General features: G+C 40.9%; 1 protein-coding gene across 1 annotated transcript in view; it reads left to right on the forward strand.

The window, feature by feature from the left end:
- LOC104623293 (chromosome unknown open reading frame, human C10orf76) overlaps nt 1-23062 on the forward strand; it is a gene marked incomplete at its 3' end in the record, with an annotated part of 89380 nt that overhangs the window by 16862 nt on the left and 49456 nt on the right. The window contains exons 13-19 of the mRNA XM_010290341.1: nt 2281-2374; nt 7225-7326; nt 11149-11207; nt 12561-12626; nt 13791-13860; nt 15350-15410; nt 18301-18389. Coding sequence (XP_010288643.1) covers nt 2281-2374; nt 7225-7326; nt 11149-11207; nt 12561-12626; nt 13791-13860; nt 15350-15410; nt 18301-18389 — 541 coding nt within the window. The remainder of the gene's footprint in view (nt 1-2280; nt 2375-7224; nt 7327-11148; nt 11208-12560; nt 12627-13790; nt 13861-15349; nt 15411-18300; nt 18390-23062) is intronic.

Below are 23062 nucleotides of genomic sequence, written 5' to 3' on the forward strand. Positions count from 1 at the left end.
AGGCTGATCCAGCCCCAAAGCTGGATGAATTGTCCTGTCTGGGTGTGCACAGACTGCATGTTGTGGTCTGTTTGGGTATCCTTTGCTTAGGGACTAATTGACATCTGACAAACTGTTGTTTCAAATACTATTTTGTGTTCAAACTTCCTTGGAGACCAACCCCTTTTGCCTGGGAGACTGTTGCGAGAGCATAGCACTCTTCCTTGTGCTGTTTATGGTGAAGAAACAGCCATGGCAGCTTTCTGAGAAGCAGTGGGCTGTTCCATAGCCCTGATCACAAACCTCTATATGCTTTTCTAAACACTGTGTGAGTTTGCAAAGGTGGTTATTGCTGGGAGGCAGATCACGAATCTGATCCGGTGATTGTGCTGTGTGGCTGGCTGGAAGGACAGCCTGATGTGTTTAGGAAAACTTTCAGGTTTAGGCTTTTAATTTTGATTTGTAAGTACTGCTGTAATCTGTGAGAAAAACGACATCAACAAAACAGTTAACACCTTTCCCCAGTTATTTCAGGTCCTCAGAGTGCAGCCATACATCACAGGCTAGACACTTGGCATGGCATGACAGAGGAGACCTTTTGGGACTCCTGACGGTAGTGGTGATGGAAGAGGTCTGATAGGCAGATCTACTGCCTCTGAAGAAAGCTTCTGTTCCACAGGTGGTTAATTTGCTAAGGTTCCCTCCCTCTTTTTTCCAGGTTATTAATTCCTACCACTTGTGAGAGATTTCTGTTCTTTCAGTTCTCTGTAATACTAGCTCAGGCCTTTCTGTGGTCCGGATATCCCTGAGGGAAGAGAGGCCTTTGGCAGGGAGTAGGACAGAAAAGAGCAGCTAGAGTAAAAGCCCTTAAATTAATAATAAAAGGATAAACCAGTTATTTGTGAAAGTGATAGCTGAAGCAGCCCCTGATCAGTGAGTTTAATTGAAGTGCAGGCCTGATGTTCTTTTGAGTGGATTGTCTGTAATCCTTAATTTAAGAGAGGCCAAGGTAGGTCGTGCTGTCCTTTGAAAAAAAGCTCATAAAAGCTGATGAATGCTCTTGTCTAAGTTTATGTCCATTGCTAGGGACTGCGCGAATGACTGCCTGCTGTGTGGGCACATAGGAAGAGCCCAAGCCAGTTGTGTTGATGCCTGGTGTTAAGGTTTTGGTATGCTTCCCAGCTTGTTGGTCCTCATTTTTTGCTGCTAGGTGGCACTGTTATCTCTCGGCTGACGGTTAGTGCTTGGGAGGGAACCAAAGGTAAACACCATAGCAAAATCTATGGAAGCAAACCTGTTTTATGTAAGATTTTCAGTGGAACATTGTATTTTAAAGTTTAAATCAGTACCTGTAATGATTTAAAATTGTCTTTGAATTGTAGCATGTATGTCTGTGCTTCCTGTAAAATACATGCGTGTTTAGTTGCTCGTAAAATGAGATATTCAAAGACAATGTGGAATATACCCACTTGCGAAAAATCCTACAGAACTAACGTCAAATCAGCAGTTCTGTATCCCTTTCTTTTATTTTGAAATTGTGATGATATATTAAGGTGGATGATACATTTATGTAAAACTTGCCCTATGAAATGGACACTTTGCTTGGCAGCCAGACTTAAAATAGCATGGCAGATTGCCTACCGTCTCACCAGTGTGGATAGATCTGGAAGCTTACAAAGAGTAAAGTCAAAGCAGTAATTAGGCAGGCAACTATTAGCAAAGATGAAATGGGGAGAGTAACTGACTGATGGAAGCTGAGAGGATCGATAATGATAGTGTTATTTATGTTATACACTCTTTTCCTGCGGTGCCTGGGCTTTATAGTAAGACAGGGAAGTAATAAATTGCCATCATCTTTGAATATGAGCAGGTGGAGGGCAGGAGTGAGGAGAATTTGCTTTTAGAAAGAGAAATAAAAGGAACTTGGAGGAAGACTTCAAATGCATACCCTCGGGTTGTTTCAGGGGGAATCAGAAGCTGTAAACAGTATAAGCTTCTGCATACCTTTTCCCATTCTACGCTGGGGAAGGGCATGTTATCTGTCTGTGGGGGACAGCCACCACTTTCTGATGGATTTTTATGTTTTGTGGAGTAAAGAAATTGATGTACAGTTTAATTGTTAGACGTCTAAGGTCAGGAAGCATAGCTTCACTTTTTGGAGGAGAGATTGAAGTTTCTTGAGACTTCATTGATCATGTCTATTGTGTGAGAACATGGAACAGTACAAGTAGAGATCTGTATGACTAGTGCCTAGGGAAGCTATTGACCTTTGTATATCTGGGCACTTGTGTTTTCTGTTAGAGCCATCCTGAAATGGGGCTGATGACAACACCAACGAGCCCAATTCCAACGACACCTGTCACTCCACTTGGAACCACCCCGCCTTCTTCAGATGGTAAGAAATGTAATGATCTCCTGGGGAAAAACAATTAAAAACTAAAATAACTAGCAAAGCCTTTTCTTAAGATTGCTATTAATGAGGTCTGTCTGGAGCAGATGTAACCTGGTAGTCTCTTGCTGGAGCGACTTGCCTTACTAAATATGAGCGAGGTTCTTTGACTCAAATTTATTTATGTTTTGCCTTGTATCTTGCTCAATGAAATTATCCTGATATTCCTTCTGAAAACAGTACTGTCCCAGTATCTGCATGAAGATACACCCAGCTCATTAGTTATTCTGTGTAGGCTTTTACTTACGGATATTTCTAGTGTCAGGTTCTTTGCCTGGGATTATTTGTCATTGGAACAGATTTACAGAGAATCGCAGTGGATTCCTGCTTGTCATTAATGCATTCATCCTCAGCTTTGAATTAATTTGAATCCAACCTGGGTGTGGAGGTATTCTTCCCCCTTGTTGCCTTTTCTCTGATTGACTTTGTAAATGACTGCTTGCCCTGAGATCTTTCTTCTAAAGCAAATGTTACGTGTCCACGTAAATACACTTTGAAATCATCTAAAATAAAACCATTTCTGTTTAAGGTATGGATAGATACAGCCTAGTTTAAGAGAAGAAATTGAATGTCTGTTGTCATGTACTTTAATGGCATCCTCCTAGATCTGAAGAAAGTGTTTAATGAAGGAACAGAGTCAGTTTAAATAGAGCACAGTTTGGAAATGTTTCTGTGGAAAAGCAGCCTGGGTTACTCAGTTATATCAGCTATTCAGGTCATTTGATATCCTAGTTAAGGATGATCCTCCTTGTGGATGAATTCTATCTGGTTACCATGGATATCAAAAGCTTCAGTTACAAGCCCTCAATGTCTCGAGTCTCCCTGTGCATATAACATAAAATGTTGAGGGACGGGCATTTTGTGGGCTTCTGTCCAATGTCTTCATTGCAAATCTATCTGCCCACACATTATACAACTGATGGAATTTATGCTTACCTACATGTACAGCTTGCTTGCACTCTCTTTTTTTAATTTACCAAACAACAAAAGCAAAACAAAAAATTCCATCCTGCTTTCAGCAGAGGCAGTGATCTTGCGAAGCTTGATGCTTCTTGCTGCTTGTAAGGTTACTGAGTTTAAGGAGAGGAGCTGATCTTAATGTGCAGCAATTACATTGGAAAGCATTCTTTATTTCTATTTGCTGCCACCTTGCTGATCCCTAGTTTGTGATAATTTTTTTTTTTTTTTGAGGACCGCTGCTTGGCTTAGTTTGGTGGTGCTTTAGTATTGCTGTTATTTTAAAGGTATGTCAGAATTTTCCTCATTTTCTAAGGTCTTGCAGCTCAGCTGTAAAATTTGCCTATGGCTGAAAGTTAGCAAGAGGCTTTTTGGCTTTGGAATGGAAAGATTGCTTTCTTTTTTCCCCTCCATTTAAAAAAAAAAGAAAGTAGTGTAGTTGAGCTACTTTCAAGTTACAGCAACGTGTAGAAATCCATCTATGGGTTTCAGGTGCTTTTTTTTTTATGCTGACTGTGTTTAAAAATGGGTTCATATTCTGGCTTGAATTTCTCTGTTAGCCTATAGTGTGAGTTAAGACCTTCAAAAGTTTCACAATGTGTGTTTAAAAAAATCAAAGTCTGTAGCATGAACAAGGATAAGCAGTGATGTGTTCTTCAGAGTGATATCTTTTTTAAAAAAAAGAGACTTTTGCTAGAAACTGTTGATCCATAATATGTAAATCAAGTGTGCCTGTCACCATAGTTATCTAAATGTCAGTTTGCTTACTGTTGTTAAATATTCATTCGCTGCGTTCATTGTAACAGCTCCAGAAGGACCCACTGGGGATATAAATACATTTTTCAGACTTTTAGCTAAATCTGTGAGCTATTCATAATATTGGGGGTAAAAAAACTTCCAGTCTCATTGCATAGACATTGCCAATAGACTGGGCATGTTAGCAACATGTCAGGAGCCCCAGAGCTTCAGGACTGAATGGTCTAAAACAGCTCACACTTGGGGATGTGCAGCCTTTAGAAGCTAAAAGCCCCATTATCATTTCTTTGATGTGATTCGTACAGCGAGGTTACACTGATCTTTTTGGCCTGTTGTTTCCAAGGGCTACAATTTTGTATTCAAGATGATTGTATAATCTTGAGCTCCATGAGAACCTCTGCTGTGCTCTGGGCCTCTTGGTGCTCAGTTCAAAGAATCCTGCGTTTTACTGTTGGTTCGTGTCCTTCATCCTTCTGTGCATGTGCTTGCCCCAGTTCCAGGGGTAAATAAGCCTTACTTGCCTCATTACAGTGCGATGAGATACAAGGCTTGAATTATGAAAGGCATTGTTTGTTAAAGCAGGCTTTCCTCTGAACCAAAACACAGCTGCATACAGGATCAAATCACTTTTCCTGAGAGCCCCAGACATAGCCAGATGTGAGTAATTCCTCACTTCTTGCGAGGTCCAGTCGCATCATAAATACCTTTTTCTTTCCTCAAGAGTGAGAGAAGCCTTGAGCATTCCTGAGGATAGATGGAAAAGAGATAATACAGTTCTTAAGATGTGTGTCCTAGTGGTCTGCAGATCTATTTCCAGTGCAAAGGGAGCCCTATCTTAGGCTATCTTTATAGCGTGAGAAGAGAGAATGCCTTCTGCCAATCATAATTTAAGCCACCTATGACTGCCTGCATATGAAAACCTGTGAGTTTGACCTCCTAGGCAGCCAGAACAGTAGTGTTATTGTCATGTCAGGACAGGCATGTAGAGCTGGAAAAGATCCCCTTGACTCCTTGAATCTAGTACCTTGTGCTTGTAGGCATATCATCATAGAATCCCTTAAATTTATCAAACTTTGTCTTAATTTGTTAAATTTGTTTCCCAATAATTCCTGTTGGGAGGCAGTTTCAGTATCTTGTTCCTTGGTTAGAAATCTTCAGCTTTCCAACCTGCCTTTCTTGTCGGTTTATACCCATTTATCATGATGTTAACCTTACTTTGGAACACAGATAGCTCTTTTTCATCTGTCGGTTTACTCACCTGTATGTTTTGCTGTCTCATGAGAAGGGCACTCTGTTCCTCTGGTCAACCCACTAGCCTTTCTCTAAACTCGTTCAAGTATGAATTCATCCTCTTTGAACATGGGATCAGCATAATTATGCACAGTGTTCAAGACAAGGTCTCACCAGCACCTTGTGCAGGGCATTACTGCGTTCCTATCTCTGCTGGAAGTACATTTCTGCATATACTGTAGGACCACACTTTTCAGTGCTTTGTGTTGGCAGCTCATCTTGTGATCTGATAGTGTACCATGGTATTGTGTGTTTCATTTGCAGCTCATGAACTCTATGCTTGACTTGAAAATAAATCCCTGAATTCCTGACCTTATGGCTTGCATTGTTGCATTTCATCCTGTATTTATTATCTGGTCCCTGTTTTTATCCCGTTCTTTGTGCGCAGTCTGATATTTCTCGGTGTTTGCATATCCCAACTTTCTGCCATTAGCAGACTCATTAGCAAGCAACTGTTTCTTCTGCCCACGTCCCTCCCTCACAAAAAAGAAAACTATTCCATAAACAGACACCTAAGGAATTCGAGTAGTAACTTCTTTCCAAACTAATAGTTTCTCCAATTGTTTCGCCTTTGCTGGATCTTTGATGTACTTTAAATTCTGTATTGGTTCTCACCTATCTGCTTCATTCTTAATTTTTCATGCAGAACTGTATTAAATGCTTTACTGAAGTCCTCCTAGACTAGCTCTATCAGTTTTGTTTTGTTTGGGGTTTGGTTTTTTTTTTTTGGTCTGAGCTAATTTATCTTAAATTATATCAGACTTATCTGGCACGATCCATAGGTAAATGCATGCTGCATTTTTCCCCACTTATCTTTTCCCCCCACTTCAATATTTCTTGTAAAGCCTTTCTGAATGGGAAGGCTGGGAATGGCCCTTGTGGACAGCTCAGGTTCAGTCCTCAGGAAAAATGTGGCTCAGTCACATGATAGAGGTTTGGCAGCTCATAAACTTGGTGCTTCAGGGGGAACATGGGGAGTGAGCAGGAGGCATGTTGTGCAATTAGCTGAGTAATTGAGACAGCTTCTTGTAAAGTCCAAGGCAGATGATGTCCAGTGTTAAGGTGTCAAAAGTACAGTGGGTGGTAACAAGGAGTGTATCCTAGAGAAATGCCAATGAACTGCTGTTCTGCTGCAGGTATGGAAAGTACATTTCTGCTCCCTGCTGTGTTGTGATTTCCCTAGCACAAGCTATGATTGCTTCTGCTTCTTGATTTGTATAAAGCTGCTCTTTCTACCTCTCTTTTCTACCATTTTGGTCATGCCTAATTGTTACATTACTGTCTTGTGTGTTGCTTCTGCAAGAAAGGCTGTTGTTGGGAGGGAAGAATGGAATCGATGTGGACCTTTTGAAACAGAAATTCTAAAATTGCTGAAACTGAGAAGAGTCTTTGCTGGGCATGTTTCTTTCCAGACTGAGAACGGTGTGAATGTTAGCTGTGTTGGTTGTGAGAATTAGTTGGATATCGGTGAGAATATCTTGAGCTCCCTAGGTTGGGAATGTTGAAGAGTGCTAAAACAGCAGGCTGATCTCCTGGTGTGGGGCAGGATAGAGAAGAGTATCACTTTGCCAGGTCCCACAACCGATCCTTAGAGCGGGAGAAATGGTATCTGAGGGAGTGGTACCAGTCTTCAAAACAAAATCTTTGCTGGGAGGTCATGAAGGAGGATGAGGTCAGGTGACCCTGCAAAGAAGCTGATCCTATCCCAGATCTGTGAGTCTGTGATTTGGTTCTCTGTATAGTTCTCTCTTGTATTTGTGGAGGGTAAATGTGTCTTATCTGCTTTGTTCTAGTTATAGGCTCTGCAGAGCTGCCTTTGGATGCTGATGTGCAAACTAGCAACCTGCTGATAACCTTCTTGAAGTACAGCTCGATTGTGATGCAGGACACAAAAGGTAAATAAATACTATTGTTGCAGCTGTGGATACAACAAGCAGTGCTGCTTAAAGTCAGGAGGGCATAAGAACATGTCTGGTGACTCCAGAAATAGAAGTTAACTGGAGTCCCTTTAGAGGACTGAAGATTCCACTTTTTGAGAATGTGAAATGATTTCTTATTGCGAGATAAGAGTTATGAGACTAGGAGACACCTAATGCCGGCAGGAGAAAAGTCAAATATGGAAAGAATGTAATAATAATAGTACCTAATAACCAAGCCTGTCCCTATGCAGGAGGTGTGAGCATATCTGATTCCCAGCTGCCTGTCAGAGAGGGGGAGTCATGTGCCAGAGAACTGTATTTTTAACAACATTTAGAAGTTGGCATAGGAGGCAAAGCTCAGCATTAGGAGGAACTATTTCCTTTGTCCTTTGGTACTTGGTGGTTAAATAGGCAGCTCTTTTTTTTATAAAGAGGACAGCAGTAACTTGCACCGTACTGGCAGTAATTTGTTTGAGAAATATATTTCCATATTGTGCTTTTTGTTTCTCCTGATAGTTTTGTGGGGGTTAATTTCAGCTTGCAGAGTTGAAGTATTGCTTCATCTCCTGCTCAAGGTACCCAAGGGTGCTGTTTTGGCCAGGGTTTGTAGGGGCAGGACCACAGTGTGAACATAAGAAGTGATCTTTGTACCGTGTTTCAACCCATTACTGACTTCTGCTGTTAAATTAGATGTAACAACTGCACAAAAACAGGAAGATAGCTGCAGAGCTGTGATACGTAGATTGCTGAACTTCATGAATGCTTGGCACTGAGTAAGAGAGCAGGCAGGAAAATTTCCTTGTACCTAGTAGCTTGCAGTGAAATTGTACTTGGTTGCCTTGTTCTTGTTCAGTATGCAAGCTCATTGAAGAAAAAGTGAATAACTGAAATTAGGATGAAAAGGGACTTCATGAAACTATCTAGCGCACCCCTCAAAACCAAGGCAGAATCAGGTTTACCTGTAACTTTTCTCAGGGATGTTGCTAACAGGTTGGATGAAGACACTCTGATAGTAGAACATAATTTTTTAGCTTATCCATTCCAGTGTTTAACTGCCCTTATGGTGAGAAAGCTTCATGTGCTTCCTATATTCTTTGCTGTGATTTAAATTAATTGCTAGTTATCTTCTCCAAGATAGATATTGGGAGTGGATTATGTCTTTCTTCTTTGTGTCAGCCCTTATGTGTTTGAAGTCTGCTTTCATGTTGCCTCTTGCTTTTGTCTTTAAGCTAAACCACATCAGTCTTTGTTCAGTCATTTCTTAGAGATTGCACACATGAGGAGGGCTTACCAGCTCTCTAATCATTCTCACTTGCTTTTCTCAGGGTCTCTCTTGCTGATCCAAGTCTCTGATGGAACAATTTTATGTTTTTCAATTTAACTTCTGCACTTATTAGTTACTGTAATATGGGAAGTCTGCATAAGGCCTCAGGAACTGCCAAACTGGATTAGTTTCAGATGGAGTGACATCTGATAGAGGGGATTCCTTACTAAACAAGCCAGCGAGAGATGAGTTTATTCTGGTATGAGACAGGAGTTGATGTTTTTTTCTTTACTTTGGTTCTAGCTTGTATAACATTTGAAATTTGTGTGGCTGACAGACTTAATCTCCTTGCCACCATGGTAGTATGCGGCCGTGAGCTCCACTGACAATTTAAAAAAACTGTGCCTTCCAAACCAGTGCTTATTAATTCTAGTGGGTATATTCCTGTCCTTATATTTTGACGGTAGATGAGGCCCTGCCTAACTTTCTTCTTGTGTAAGACCAAGCATGTGACATTAATGTAGCAACAAGAGAAGAAGAATGAATATGTCTAGTTTACTCCATGTGTCTTGAGACAGATTGGAACACGTAGAGGGGAGACTGATTTGTCCTACATCCAGGACTAGACAGTTGTTTTGGTCATGTCTCAGAGAGCATAATTTAATAGATTGTATTTGCTAGATCCTCCTCATGTTTCCTCTCTTGTGTCAGTCAGAGGTAGCTGCCTTGGGAGAAACAAAAACTCTGCATCATTTTTCCCCATCTGTAAAACAGCATTCATCCTGATATACCTCCCTGTAGGAAGTGGTCTGCTTTGTTCCTTTAATGAAAGATGTTGTGAAAGTATGAAGTGTCTGTGTGAGTAACTGCCTGTGTAGCTGCCCCATAACTGCTGAAAATGGCATGATGTTCACAACACATTGGCAGAAGGCAGAGTACTTGGTGTGAAACAGGAGCCTTTACGGCGTGATCGCCAGAGAGAGAAGTGGTAGCAGCACCTGCAAAAATATACAGGGAGGCCTTACAATAGGACAATAACAAGGCTCTGGTGTATCAGAGTTCTTTGAGGCCATTTCTCCTGCTTTGCTGGAGCAGAAAACTTTTCACTTGAACATTTTAGCTGAGGTAAGGAGACACAGGAGAGACTTTTAACTCTTCCATTCCAAAGTTCCTCTTCATCTTACTTAGTGCAGCAAGATTAAATCAGCACACTTCAGGGCACATGTTTTTAGTAAATATCTGTCCCTCAGTAGCATAGAAAAGAAAATAAAAGAGGCATCAAACTGGACAGAAGAACAAGCTAAGCCCATCCTATCTGTTTTTATAGATTACCATATACACACTAACTAGCAAAGTGTAAAAGTGACCTGCAAAGGTGCAAGGAGTTTGGCTGATGTTGTCTTCTGATTTATGTGAAAGCGGTCTGACTGTTCAGATTTCCCTCTGCTCCAAGTTTGACTCTAAGGCAGATGTCTTAGTAGTCTTAAGCTTTAGAGAAGCTGTTGGAGATCTCAGGAATGTGCAGTTTCTTAAACTTCCTCGGAATTTAGTTATAAGTATATTGTTGTGGTGGGTTTTTTTGTTTCTTTGTTTTTGTCGTTTTGGGAGTGTGTGATGTGAGTAGTTTGTTTTTTTTAGAGCAAAGACTTTTAAATTAGCTTGGTTGGACAGTGCCTTGAACAACGTGATCTTAACTGGCCCTGCTTTGAGCAAGTATTGGACCAGAGGTTTCTTCCATCTTAAGTTACTCTATGGCTGTATGTACCTTGATTTTTTTTTTTTTGGGGGGGGGGGGGGGAGTATTTCAAGGTTAAAATTGAGAGAGAAGAGTTTTAAATAATCCAAATAGAAATTGCATTCTTCTGCCTTTAGTCCCTCTCTGTTTGTGAGTCTTTCAGTCCTCCAATTGTCATTGAGGGCAAAAGCTGCTTGAAATTTTAAGATGAATAACAAGTTGCGGAACATGATCAGGATGGAACTCCTTTGGCTTAAAATGCTAAGTCTTTGCAGACTTCCTTCTTTCATGGTTTTGCACAGAGCAAAGTAGGTCATGGCCCTCAGTATAGGAGCTAAAATTCAGGACTTCGAGCACAATGTCAGGAGTCATTCTGCTACAGCGTTCTATGCCTCTACCAAAGCTTTGCTGCTTGTTTCATAACCTACAGCAAAGGTAATCTTTTCTTGTCAAAGAGGGAAAAGCGCGTCTCTGCTGTGACAGGAAGACAAGGACTAACCCCAGTATTTAAAATAACTGTGGAAGTAAAACTGAATGAGACAGAAGCCCCACTGATAGTCACAGTGGTGTTGGAGGTTCAAATCAGAAACTTTTCTGTTGATGCAAACTGGTGACAAATTGGTGGGATTTAGTGGTCAGGCTGGAGGGTGAGTGCTTAATGTGAGTAGTTAGACTGTTAGCCATCACGGAAGAAGTAGGAGTGTGAATAATCTCCAAGGCTGGGATTTTCTCTTGCTGCAACTTCTGTCTTGCTTTTCAGCATGTGTGGCTCATGGAGGACTTGTTTTTTTCTTTGCAGATGAGCACCGGCTACACAGTGGCAAGCTGTGTCTGATTATCCTGACATGCATAGCAGAGGTGGGTTTCTGGTGTGAAACTGTTCGGCAGATGGTGTGTTACAGGGCTCTGCCTGCATGCACATCCCCTGCCTCCTGTTGAGCAGGAGCTGAAGATCTGCAGTGGTACTGAGTAGTGAGGACCTCAGGCACTTATCATTTTGCTAATAAACCTGATGCAGTACTGTTAAAATTGACTTGAAATTTGAAAATTAGATCATCTTATTTGGATTAGCCAAATCCTAGTGATGAAGAGGGAAAAGAGTGAACCTAAGCCTTTTCTCTCTTAGCTCTTGAGTGACCTTGTGGTGTGGCTTTTAAATGCTAATGGCTTTCAGCTCTGTGCTGTTCATGGTAAACATGGGCAATGCCATATCCCCTCTGCCTAAGGAGGTTAGAGTCTGAAAGCAAGCCCTGTGGTCCCTACAAGCAGGACAAGTAGCAAATCTGGAATTAGGGTGAGAAAGTGTCACAGAGCTATGTTAGCAGTCCTGACTGAATGTGGTCCTGTCTCAAGGGAAGTAGGTACTAATGGCTTGACTGATGTCCTGAATTGTGACTGAGTTTGAGTGGCATCTGCATTTTGCTTGCTTGCAAGTAAAGACTTTTCATTCTTAACAAAGAATAAAAAGCAGCTATTTTGGTAGCCAGTGTAAGGATTCTAAAGTAATGTTTCTTCAGGGTGCAGCTTGAGAGCTTATCATCTGCATTTCAAATTTTATAATTAAATGTTGTTGGCACTTGAGTTCTTCAGGTGGATGCATAGATAGTACAAGATAAGAAATTCTGTTTCTACATAGCAAGGGCATGTTTTGGTTCTGGTATTAAAGGGAGGGCATATTTATTACCCAACCTGGCTGTGCATTATTTGGAGGACTTGCTTTGATTTAGAGCTGGTCTTGGAATGAGCTTTACCTGAGGGCCAGGACAGCTGATAAACCTACCCACTAGTACTGCAGTAACTTCTGGCATGATGGGTCCATCAAAACGCCAGTGTAAACCTTTGTCCCCACAGTCACAGGAACTTGCATGTTGGGGGGCCACCTCACATGTTATACAGCACTCGTTAAACTCTTGACATTGTGGTCTTTGCAGTCCAGAGTTTGGATGAGCAAAGGAGGAGAATGGAAAATAAATTGCTAAGAAAACAAGCAGTAGTGCAGACTTTAACTAAAGAGGAATTGGGATCAAGAGTGGTTTACTTTTGTGTGACTGGAGACATGGGTGGGGACGAGCGGGTGACAGGTGGCTTACTAACCTTATAGCTACATCTTGGAAGTTTTACACTGAAACGCCTGTCATTTGAGAGGCAAGTGGAAGATGTTGGGCACTTGGCTATTCATTATCTCCTCCTTTTTCTTGCTCTTTTCAATAGGATCAGTATGCTAATGCTTTTCTCCATGATGACAATATGAATTTTCGAGTAAACTTACACAAGATGGTGAGTCTTTTCCTCCAGATGGTCTGTTTTCTCGTCAGGATGGAGGATTTGAGTCCCTGTATGTTGAAAACTGTGTCACAGACATCTAACCTAGATTGCTAAGGCATGAGGAAATACTGTGAGAAACGCGGTAGTTGGGGAATGATTTTGAAATTGCTCTGTGAATGTCTCACTCCTTCAAAGAACAACAAAGAGCTGGTTGCCCTGTTGGTGAATTCAGAGGCCTGTGTAGCTGGGGAGGAGCTGTGTATTATGAGGTCTCTGAGGAAATCAGTGGCAGAGAGAATGTTCTTCCTTGATCTTCAGCAAGCATTAGCCCTCATGTGATATATTAATAGCTAGCTAGAGTTACACCGAGTGCATTAATTTGGCTTATGCTTCATCCTGGGTGGGGTCATTCACCTCCAAGGAGGGAAGTATTTTTTCCAGAGCTTTTTCCTATAGCTAGCTGTGGAGGAAGTGTCCTTACCTGGCTCATGAAGCTCTTTAGTTACTTGTAACTTGAATGGTTATCCTAACTTGATGCATTCTGTCTTTGTGGTGCTGTCAAGTTCCACCTCATCTGACAGTGAAGCAGCACTTGAAAGTGTCACTACTCCAGGACAGAAACAAGCATCTTAATTTATAGTGAGCATATGGCAAGGATGCTAGTCATTCTCACTTAACAACAAACTTGCCATTCAGTTAGCCTTTTTGGTCTGTTACAATAAAGACCAAAGTCATTTAATACTGCACACGCTGTTAAGAACGCAGATCACACTTCTGGGTCAGGAGTGCATCAGTATGTTAACAAAGGGGGAGGAGTCGCTCTGTGTGTGGGGGGGTTGTTTATGTGGGGGTGGTGGTGTTTTTTTGTTTGCTTTGGTTTTTTGGGGGTGTTTCTTGTTCCTTCTTTTTTTTTCCTTTCCCCCTGCCATGGTAGAACAGTGCCCTCCAGTTACACAGATAGACAGAGAAACAAAAACCCAGTGTCAGCGTGCAGAAAAGCAGGCACAATTTTGCTCCAGCCATGGCCTTTAGGATTAATATAGGTGAGAGACCAGTTGGAGAAAAAGATAAAGGAAAGTACTGTGCTGATAGTACTATTTGCATGAAAAATACAGTAATACACAGAATGTCACTTCAGGCTTCTGATGACTTGTTTTTATCTGTTTGCGTTTGAAGCCAATGAGACATAGGAAGAAAGCAGCAGACAAGAACCTGCCCTGTCGCCCGCTGGTGTGTGCGGTGCTCGGTGAGTATTGTCAGAGTATGTGTGTGCTTGTAGTTCCCGAGGCGTCTTCTGTTCTGTAATAGAAATACAAGATTTGTGGATTAAGGGGAGGGGTGGATGGGCTTAAAAGGAGGGCAGTTACACACTAAAGATACTTCCAGCAATGGACTGCCCATCTTTATACACGGCTGCCTCACAGAGAAATTAAATCCAAGGTTGCTGTTCTGTAGAAAGAAATCCTATATACATTGATAGTAAGTTTTGCAGAAGCCTGTTGGCCTGTTTTACCTGAGTTAGTAACAATAGGGAGAGCAGTTGATTAATAAATTCAGTGTTTTAGGTGAGTGTGGTAAGTCACAAGTGCTTTGTAGATGATGTGATGAGGGCAAACCTATGGAAAGGACAGGTTTGTGAACACGTTTGCTGGGCATTTAGCCTTTTCTGAGCAAAATAACAATAGTAATGTCAATAGCTAGGCTTGGTTTTGCCTGTGGATGTGGAAGTACACTTGAAAGCTTTTCATGCACCACATAATTAAATTGTGACACTCATTGCTGTGGAGACCTAAAGCATAAATGGGTGCAGAAATGGATGGAGCCTGGATCCCTGGATGACTCTTAAGCCTGATGATATAGAAGCAGCCTCAGACTCCAGCATTTCCAAACAGGTGATTGTTGAAGCCAAGACACAACAGCTGCGTGAAGAATCTTTCTAGACTTAACAGATTTCATGCACTCTTAGTCACTATTGAGTCATATTGCTGGGCTATTAGTGCCCTACGAAGTTATGTCTCACAGTTGTTACCACTGGCATGGGTTAAGCATTTTATGCTGAAGTTGTGTTGGGCAGAGCACACACACACATTCAGTTAGCATTTATTAGCTGAACCATAGTAACTTACCTCTTCCAATTGTATTTCTATACTCTTTGCCTTGTATCCTCACACTGGGAGCCCTTAAGTGTTAGAGACATTCTCCCCCCACCCCCCGAATGAGTCTTAAGCAGAAGCTTAGCCTATGTTGAGATCAAACTAGGTTTAATTGCTTCAGAATTTATTTTGGGGAAAAACAGGTGTTCTCTACAATGTCTTCTCTTTAAGTAAACATCTGGGTTGTGCATTGTTTCTGGTAAGAATGATTTTCTAAAATGTGCTTCTCAGTAGAATTTTCCATTAGTGACAAGGCTTGAAATATGAGAGCAACTCTAAGCTTCAGAATTCGTGATGTATTCTTTATTTGACTAATAGTGGGGGAAAGCATATGGGGAAGCAGTGCCTCAAAGCAAATTACAGCACATGCCCTCAGTTTCCAGTAGTGTTTTTTTTAATTCCAGAGGATGTCTAATGCTCTTTAAAACAAGCAAATGAAAAAAAGTGAAATTTCTGTCATCTAAGCAGGACTGTTGTCTGGTAGAGGTAGGTAGGTGGGGTAGTTTGACTTCCTCATTGTTGTCTACTAGAAGTTAACCGTAGCTAGCTCAACACTTACTTTATCATTTTCTTTTCTGTCAGATTTGATGGTGGAATTCATTGTAACACACATGATGAAAGAATTTCCTATGGATCTCTATGTGTAAGTGTCTGTGGGGTGACTCATTGTGACTTCATTTGAAGTTTGAATTTGTGTGGAATTCTAGTCATAGAGCAATCTTCTGGCTGAAATAACACTTTGTGGCTGGTAGGGAGCAGAATGGCTTTTCATGAACTTTTCCAGCAACTTTTTCTACTTCTGAAATGCTCTGTGTGCCAGAAAATTGAAAGTGAATTTAATTTCCACCTTTCAGACTGATTTCCTAATCTACTTGATCAAACACAAAGCGCTTTTCAGTCTGAAAGAAGTTTCATAATACAGAGCCATTGCCAGAATCCCCACTTCCTAGAAGATGAATCTTGGTCTAGAAACTGAAAAGACAGTTTTGAAAAGCAGGGATGACTGACGTGAGACTTGGAAGGCAGTGTGGAGTGGGAGAGAGGTTTAATCCTGAAATAGCCTGCTAGGCAGCAAGGGGTGAAACTTAGTGATAGGGAAAAGGAGAGGAGAGGAGAGGGCTACACATGAGCACTCCATGTGTCCCACAAGGCCCTTAGAATGCTTTGTTCTGCTTTAGCCTGGAGGGCAGAAATAGAATTTAGGCAGATCATTGGCTTTGCTTTGACTGTTTGCAGTACTGAATTTCCCTAAGGCTTGAACAGCACTATGTTCTGCAGAAGAGATAAAGATACATGGGCTGTTTTCCCTTAAGGTAACTTTTCAGTGTATTCTGGTTTTGCGCAAATAACCCTGCAACTACAATGCCTTTGCAAGCATTGTACAGGTCAATTATGAGTTTGAGAATTTTTTTTAATAACAATTACAGCATTACTTGTAGACGGGTGTAGTGTATTGGAATTTCACAAGAAAGGTGTGAAATACTTGTGCTCAAAAGTAAGGTCACATCTAGAAACCCTGTGAAAGTAAAAATAATGAGCTGTAGCAACCACCAGTGGACATCTGTATCCATTCATTTTGGCATGTTTGTGCAGTCCTTTCACAACACTTCTGTCTGAAACCATCCCATAGCAGATGCAGTTATTGCAGACAAAGTGGGTGTTCTGAATGCACAAGTAGTGTCATACTTCTCTGCAATACACTTAAAAGGTGACAATATGAAGCTGCTCAAGGGAGGGCATATTAATATTTAAAAGAGAAATCCAGGCTGCTTTGACCAAGGGTGTTTTTTGTCCATTATGTGTATTATGAATCCTCAGCCCAAACCTAAAAAACAAAGACATCCCACCAGGATGGATAACTTCATAACTAAAGCAGTGTGGTTTGGGAGTCTATAGGGCAGTAACTGGTGCTCTGGCTCTTTGGGCAGGGGTACTAGGACTGTTATGCTCCTCCTCATCCCTCTTCTTCCATGCCTTTATTTCACCCAGAAAGCTGTATGCTACTGTGTACAACCACAAGGTTTCAATGCTGATATGCCTGCAAAGTATTTTGCATTAACAAAAATTATATTTGCATTGTAATTATAAAGAAATATTTTAGCCATTGCCAGATTCTCTCTGGTCGGTGCCTTAAATAGGTTTTTTTGTAGAGGCCAGTTCTAGTTTTACAGCCAAGTAAATGCATAGGTGGAAAAGTACTGGGCATTGTCTGGTACCAGTAACATCAGAAATAGGAGGTCTCTCCCCAAAGTGATTGCTGTTCCTGATCTGAAGACAGCTGTCTGTATCCTAGGTGGTTTGCTTCCTTTTCTTGGTTGAATTTGTGAGAATCCAATTTGAAATACAGCACTTAATGTGATGCTCAGCTATTATATTATAAATGATTTTACCTTTATTTGTCTAAAGTTAGTTTCAGTCCTTACCCCGTCATGGTATTTTTGGGATCATCTAAGGGACTGAAAAGAATAATGTATACCTTCTGCAGACTTTTTAAAGCCTTATTTTTAACTCTTTACCCTATTTTGAATAACTTCCATGCAGATTTTTTTAATTTAATTTCTCTGTGTTTGTCTGATTTGTAGCGTCTTTCAGTAGTGTCTTTTCAGAGAGATGTTGACATTAATGCGATAATGTGTTTTTTGAGAAATAAGGATTTGGGGAAAAAGGAATTTTTCCTTTTTGAAGTCTTCCTTGTGTTTTTTTCTAAATGTCAATAACTAAAAATAGCTTGGTCTAACAAATTCAAATTTGCATATATTTTCTGTCTTGTCCTTAATGATAGCTAATGCTAGAGAATTTACTCATTAAATTGTATATTTAGTTCTGATGTTATTTGTGAAGAGGTTTTTGTGGCCCTAAGAGTTTGCATGAATGCTAGATGTTATAGGGACCTACAGGATTTGGAGACTTCACAGGTATCCTAACTGTATGTTGGGGGATTTCAGAGGTTGTAGATGTATTACTTGATCTTTCCAAAGCTCATGCTTAAATGATTTGTTTAAGGAGACAGGAAAATTTGACAGAAATGTCTTTCTTTTTTTATATAATTAAACTGCATGCCTCAGTCAAACTAAAAATCCTGCAGCTTGTTTGACTCTGTAATTTCCTTTAGCCTCATCATTTGGGCTAAAGAAACTGAGAAGCTCCATTGTGTCCAGATTTTACAAAATCTGAGCGCAGTATCTCATACATATGGAGTCTGCAAGTGAAGTAACTCCTTTTGTGGAGCTTATGAGGCCTTCAGGTAAGGGCAACAAAGAGTGGAAAGTATTAATTAAAATATAACGAGAACTTGCATTTGTAGTCGGTCCGATCACATTGAGAGGCGTACGGGCCCCTTTCTCCTTGTCTTGTCTGGTTCTTTTTTGTGTGTGTTGCTTCCCTTTAGGAGCCCAAAACCACGAGCCCCATCCTCCTCTGATAGGCTTCGAGTTTGTCTGTTTCCCTGCTGCTGATTTCGGACACTTTTCCAGGTTCAATGTAGAATTGCTGGGAAACGCAATGTAATTAATCCTTTGCCCTCTCTTTTCCAGACGGTGCATTCAGATTGTGCACAAGCTGCTGTGCTACCAGAAGAAATGCAGAGTGAGGCTCCATTACACCTGGAGGGAGCTCTGGTCAGGTACGGTGCACCTGCAGACAGTCAAACATGAAAAGCGCAGAGTGAGTGGCTGTTTGGTGGCCATGACTGCCTATTCCATTGATACAGGGTTAAACAGCAAGCAGCAATTCTGTTAAACCATCTTTGTCTTGCTTCTTAGTTGCTACCTGTAATTACCTCTTTTGGAAAGCTGGGCCATCATCATAATGGTAGCTAATTTACGTTCTTGTCTGGCCATGATCACCATGGTATCCAAATGTCTTTGTTTTTCTGTTTCATTACCTGAGTCCCTTTTCTCCTGATTGGAGAATTGGAGTAATGTTTTATGCAGTAGTGTTTCCCTCTCAGATATTTGTGAGTAGAAAGGAGGTAGGCTCCTGGGTAAAGGGAAGTGGACCACACTTTTCCTTTTTACTGGTAAGTGATGGATACACATAGAATAGAGTTTGCAGCTCCCTCTGAAGAGAGCAACCTAGAAATGTCCATGGGAGGGAAGAGAGGCTTTTAGCTCTGACCTTTGCGCTGTTGATAGTCTGGTTCAGGGCACTGGTATCCCAAGATAGATAAGTATTATGGGGTTTGACTTGTAATCTAGTGGACGTAGCTTTGTAGGACTGTTTTATGATGCAGTCATAGTGTGGGAGGTCTGAGGGATGGGGTAGCAGAATGGATGAGACCTAACTGGCTTCTTTCAAGGATATGGTGTGTGCTTCTGTTATTATCTTGCAAGCAGTTAGGTAGCTCAGCTAGGGAAGTACAGTTAATCCCCTAGCTGTTGTGGCTTAAACAAGAGGTTTATGAAAATTCAAGGGAATGTGGCCCTAATTGTATATTCCTGGAGCTCTCCTTGAGACCTAGGATCAGTAACTTGGCTGGTGTAATGCAACTCCTATCAGAAATTTGAGAGGATTTGAAAAAGGCCATGATGAGTGGTTTGTGAAGCTGTTCTCAATTAACACTGACACTGAGTACTTCCCTTCAGTAGCTTTGCACAGCTGAGTGTAGGACAGAGAAATGAACCAACAATCTGAGTCACTTTCAGTTATTAAATTTTTGACTTGTGTGACATGTGGCCCATTCACACTTTCTAAATTATTCCTGTAGAAGGTGAAGTGGGTGCCCCTAATTAAAGGATTAGTGATTTCTTTTCAGTTGTTTTCTTCAGAACAGAGCCCCTGGAGGCATGGCTGCAGTGTAGTGCTTGTTCAGGAGAAGAGCGTGTACAATCTGGATGTCTGTTGTGACTAGAAGTTGCATCTGACAGCATGTGTGGTACCTAACCAGATCCATTCCTATTTGACCAGGCTGAGCTGGGTCTTTCCTACACACTGGCAGTATGGAAGTCTCAAATATAATGCCTTTTGCTCGAAGGTACTGTTCCACAGTTCAGCGAGCACACTCTTAGGCATCTTTCAATCCTTAATTTTCCCTATTTTGGGCGGGGCGGAATAAAAATCCTTACTGCACACTGAGATTCACTACCTTGGGATATTCTCGTTAGCTGTCTCTAATTAGCTGGTGTTTGTATAATGCTTCGGAAACTTAAAGTACCTCAGAAGTATTAAGTACTGCACATGCTTTGAAAGCAAAGCAGTAAAGTAAAAAGCACTCAGATTGGTCAGGTTTCTGTGAAGGACCTGGAATGTCTACACACCTGATGTAACTGAAGAGCTCCATGCTTACTATAGATTTCTGTGGGTTTAGGGAGATCCTCCCATGCAGGAGTAAATTACAGTAAGAATGTTTCAAATTTTTTTTCTTATAGGATGTTGAGGTGAACGGAGAGATTCTTCAGTAGCTGCTAGGTGATTCATACGGGCTGGAAGGCCCTGGGTTGAATGGCACATATACCTGTAAAAGGGCACATCCTGGCTGCTCCAGGTGTGTACTTCTAGAGCACTATATGTGGCAGAATAAATGCTAATTGCAGCCCTATCTTGAGATATATTTCATAATTAACTCGTATCCCTGTCAAGGCTGCTCTTTGATTACCCAGAATGCTGCTGCCTTTGATGTGAAAGAATGGCTATTTTTTCTGGTTTTGATCTCTCTGACAAACAATTCCAAACCAGAGCACTGGGACATCTGAATTAATTTCTATCATTTATGTGAGCATATCCTCCTTTTGGGCTTTTATTTTGGATCAAAGAATTAGTTATCACTGCTGGATGAACAACTAAAAGGGAGCAACTATTCACTCTAAGGCCAGATCTCAGGTTGCCCCAGCAGACGTGCTTTACAGTAGCTCTTCAAGCCCACGCTTGTCTTCTTGAATGACAAGGTGTGTGATGACTGAAGCAGTGCCCCTGTTGTGCAGCACGGATAATAGCAATGGAAGCCCCCCAACAGAGCTGAGCAGAACGAAGAAGCTGGAGAGTATTGGTGTAAGGAAGTATTGAAAGAAAGGGAGAGAATTCTACCTGGCACGTAAAAGAAGCAGAGTTGTTTCAGGCAGGAAATTGAGTGGGAGAAGAAGACAAAGGGAATACTGTGGGGTAGGTATTCGGTATATGGTGCGGAGGAACCGAGATAAAGGTTGTAGGTGGAAGCGGTAGCAATGTATGGAGCCTTCTGTTCACTTGCTGATTCTAATGTTAGCTAGTCTCTAATTTAGGAAAGCCACTTGTGTGTCACCTGATGGATAGATGCTCTTCCTTTGTGGGTGCTTTGTCTTCAGTTTGAAAGGCCAGCAGCACTTTGAGAAAGTTTCTGCATTTCCTTTTTTGATTTTAAGTTGCAATGATGGCAGAGAAAAGCAGTGGAGCCAGCTGTTTGGTATCTCTCAGAACACATATCAGGCTGTTCGTGCAGTCCAGTCTATAGTACTTTATAGGATATGCCCCTATGTGGCACATCTTATGATCTTACTTCTGTTGGATGTCCTTTTGCAACATCTGAGCTTGAGGAAGAGCAGTATTGTAACTGAGTCTTTGGTTTGTGATCCAGCCTTAGCTTCCCTATGAGATTAATTCTTTCATATTAAGTCAAGGGACCAGGACCGTGGGACTCAATACAGTATAAATCTCTAGCTGTGCTGGCCAGGTGACCAAGAAAGTTTAGCTGACAGAGAATGATGCAGGGGTTTGAGAGCTGGAAGCAGGACTGACAGAAGGGAAGATCTGTAGGTGGCAAGAGTAGTATATATAAGCTGGCTCTAGATAAAAGTAGTGTGAAAGTAAATATCAGATTACTAGCAGAGCTAGATTCTGGAATATCCTAAAAAGAGTTCTGGAGAGCAAAAAGCAATTGTAATTTGATTAGCCTATGAAAATGATTACCAAGCATGGTTACTGATAGGTGGAACAGACATTCAGATCCAGAGATGCCTGTTGATCTCGGTTCTTCTTTAACAGACCTTTTCAGGAGATATTAGCTTCAGCTCAATCATTTGTGGTTAGTATGTGGCTCTTCCCTTTGAGTGCTGAAGAAAATCTTGCAGGTTTTTCTTCTATAACTATACCATTACTGGTGACTAACCTGTAAATTTAGCCAAGGTCAGGAACCGTAAGTGGATATGATTGTGTTGACCTGTTCCTTACAGACATTTTGGCCACTTGGAAATCTCCTGGACTGTTATGCCAGGTATCTTATGCTTTTTAAACACTGATTTATTGAATGTCAAGTATAAGGTACTTTATAGAGCTGATAAGGGAACTTCACTTGGTAGCAGCCTCTGCTCTCAGAAATAGCATGTTATGCCCAATGTTTTTTCTTAAGTTCTGCTCCTTGTCATGTGAAAATGAGGTTGATTTTGCTGGTCATAAAGGTGGGGTTTGGGTTTTAATTGTTGAACTCTATCTAGTTTGTACAGCACTTGAATGATGGAAAGTGCTATATATGTTATTGTTGTTGTTAAGCATGTATAAGCTATGCCAAAAGAGTTTGCATGAGTCATTTAGGCTTTTTTATAAAAAGACCTAATTTCTTCAACTCCTCCCACCTCAAAATTAGTAATGCTTGAGCAATTTACTCTGAGCTTAAGGGGTGCAGGTAACTCCTTTGCAGTTGCTATGGTTTGCTTTAAGCAAAAGCCATGTTTAAAGAAACAGAAAAGCAATTCTAATGTAGACTTAGAATAGCAAGAGTAGATCATAAAAAAATCTTAAATATAACAATGAATAACGGTGAAATAGCTATTTATTAGGGCAATTGAATGCAAGATAGGGTTAAAAATGAGTTTTACCATTAGTAAGTGTTGACGATCAGTTTCCAAATTATTGTAACATAAGGGCTACAGTTCTTATCTTGTAGCTTAGTTAATTTGATAGATGCTGAATGCACTGTTAAAATGAAGGTGCTTCAAATGTGTAGCACTATCAAGAAGTTATTTTTTTCTCCGTTTTTATTTTAGGATTATCAAAGCAGACTTTTGCAATGTTACTGGGCAAAATATACTTTTTTCCTTTTTGTAGACTCCTTAGATGTCTCTCAAATTTGTCAGTTTCTGTATTCATAACATGAGCATAACACTGCGCTCATAATCTTTTTGGGTGAATACTAAAGAGGTCAAAGGTTCCTCTGTGGAACATTTTAACATAAGCGATATTTTTGGAGGGAGAAACCCCCCCCCCACTTTCAGTATGTATTACACACTTGTCCTTATACAATGTGTGTAAGGTGGTATTGTTCAGTCACTTATACTTTGTTGTTTCTGTGGCTGAAATATTGCTTACTGATAGTATTTGTTACCTACG

This window comes from Phaethon lepturus, unplaced genomic scaffold (genome assembly GCF_000687285.1).
Source record: "Phaethon lepturus isolate BGI_N335 unplaced genomic scaffold, ASM68728v1 scaffold7097, whole genome shotgun sequence".
Classification (NCBI taxonomy): Eukaryota; Metazoa; Chordata; class Aves; order Phaethontiformes; family Phaethontidae; genus Phaethon; species Phaethon lepturus.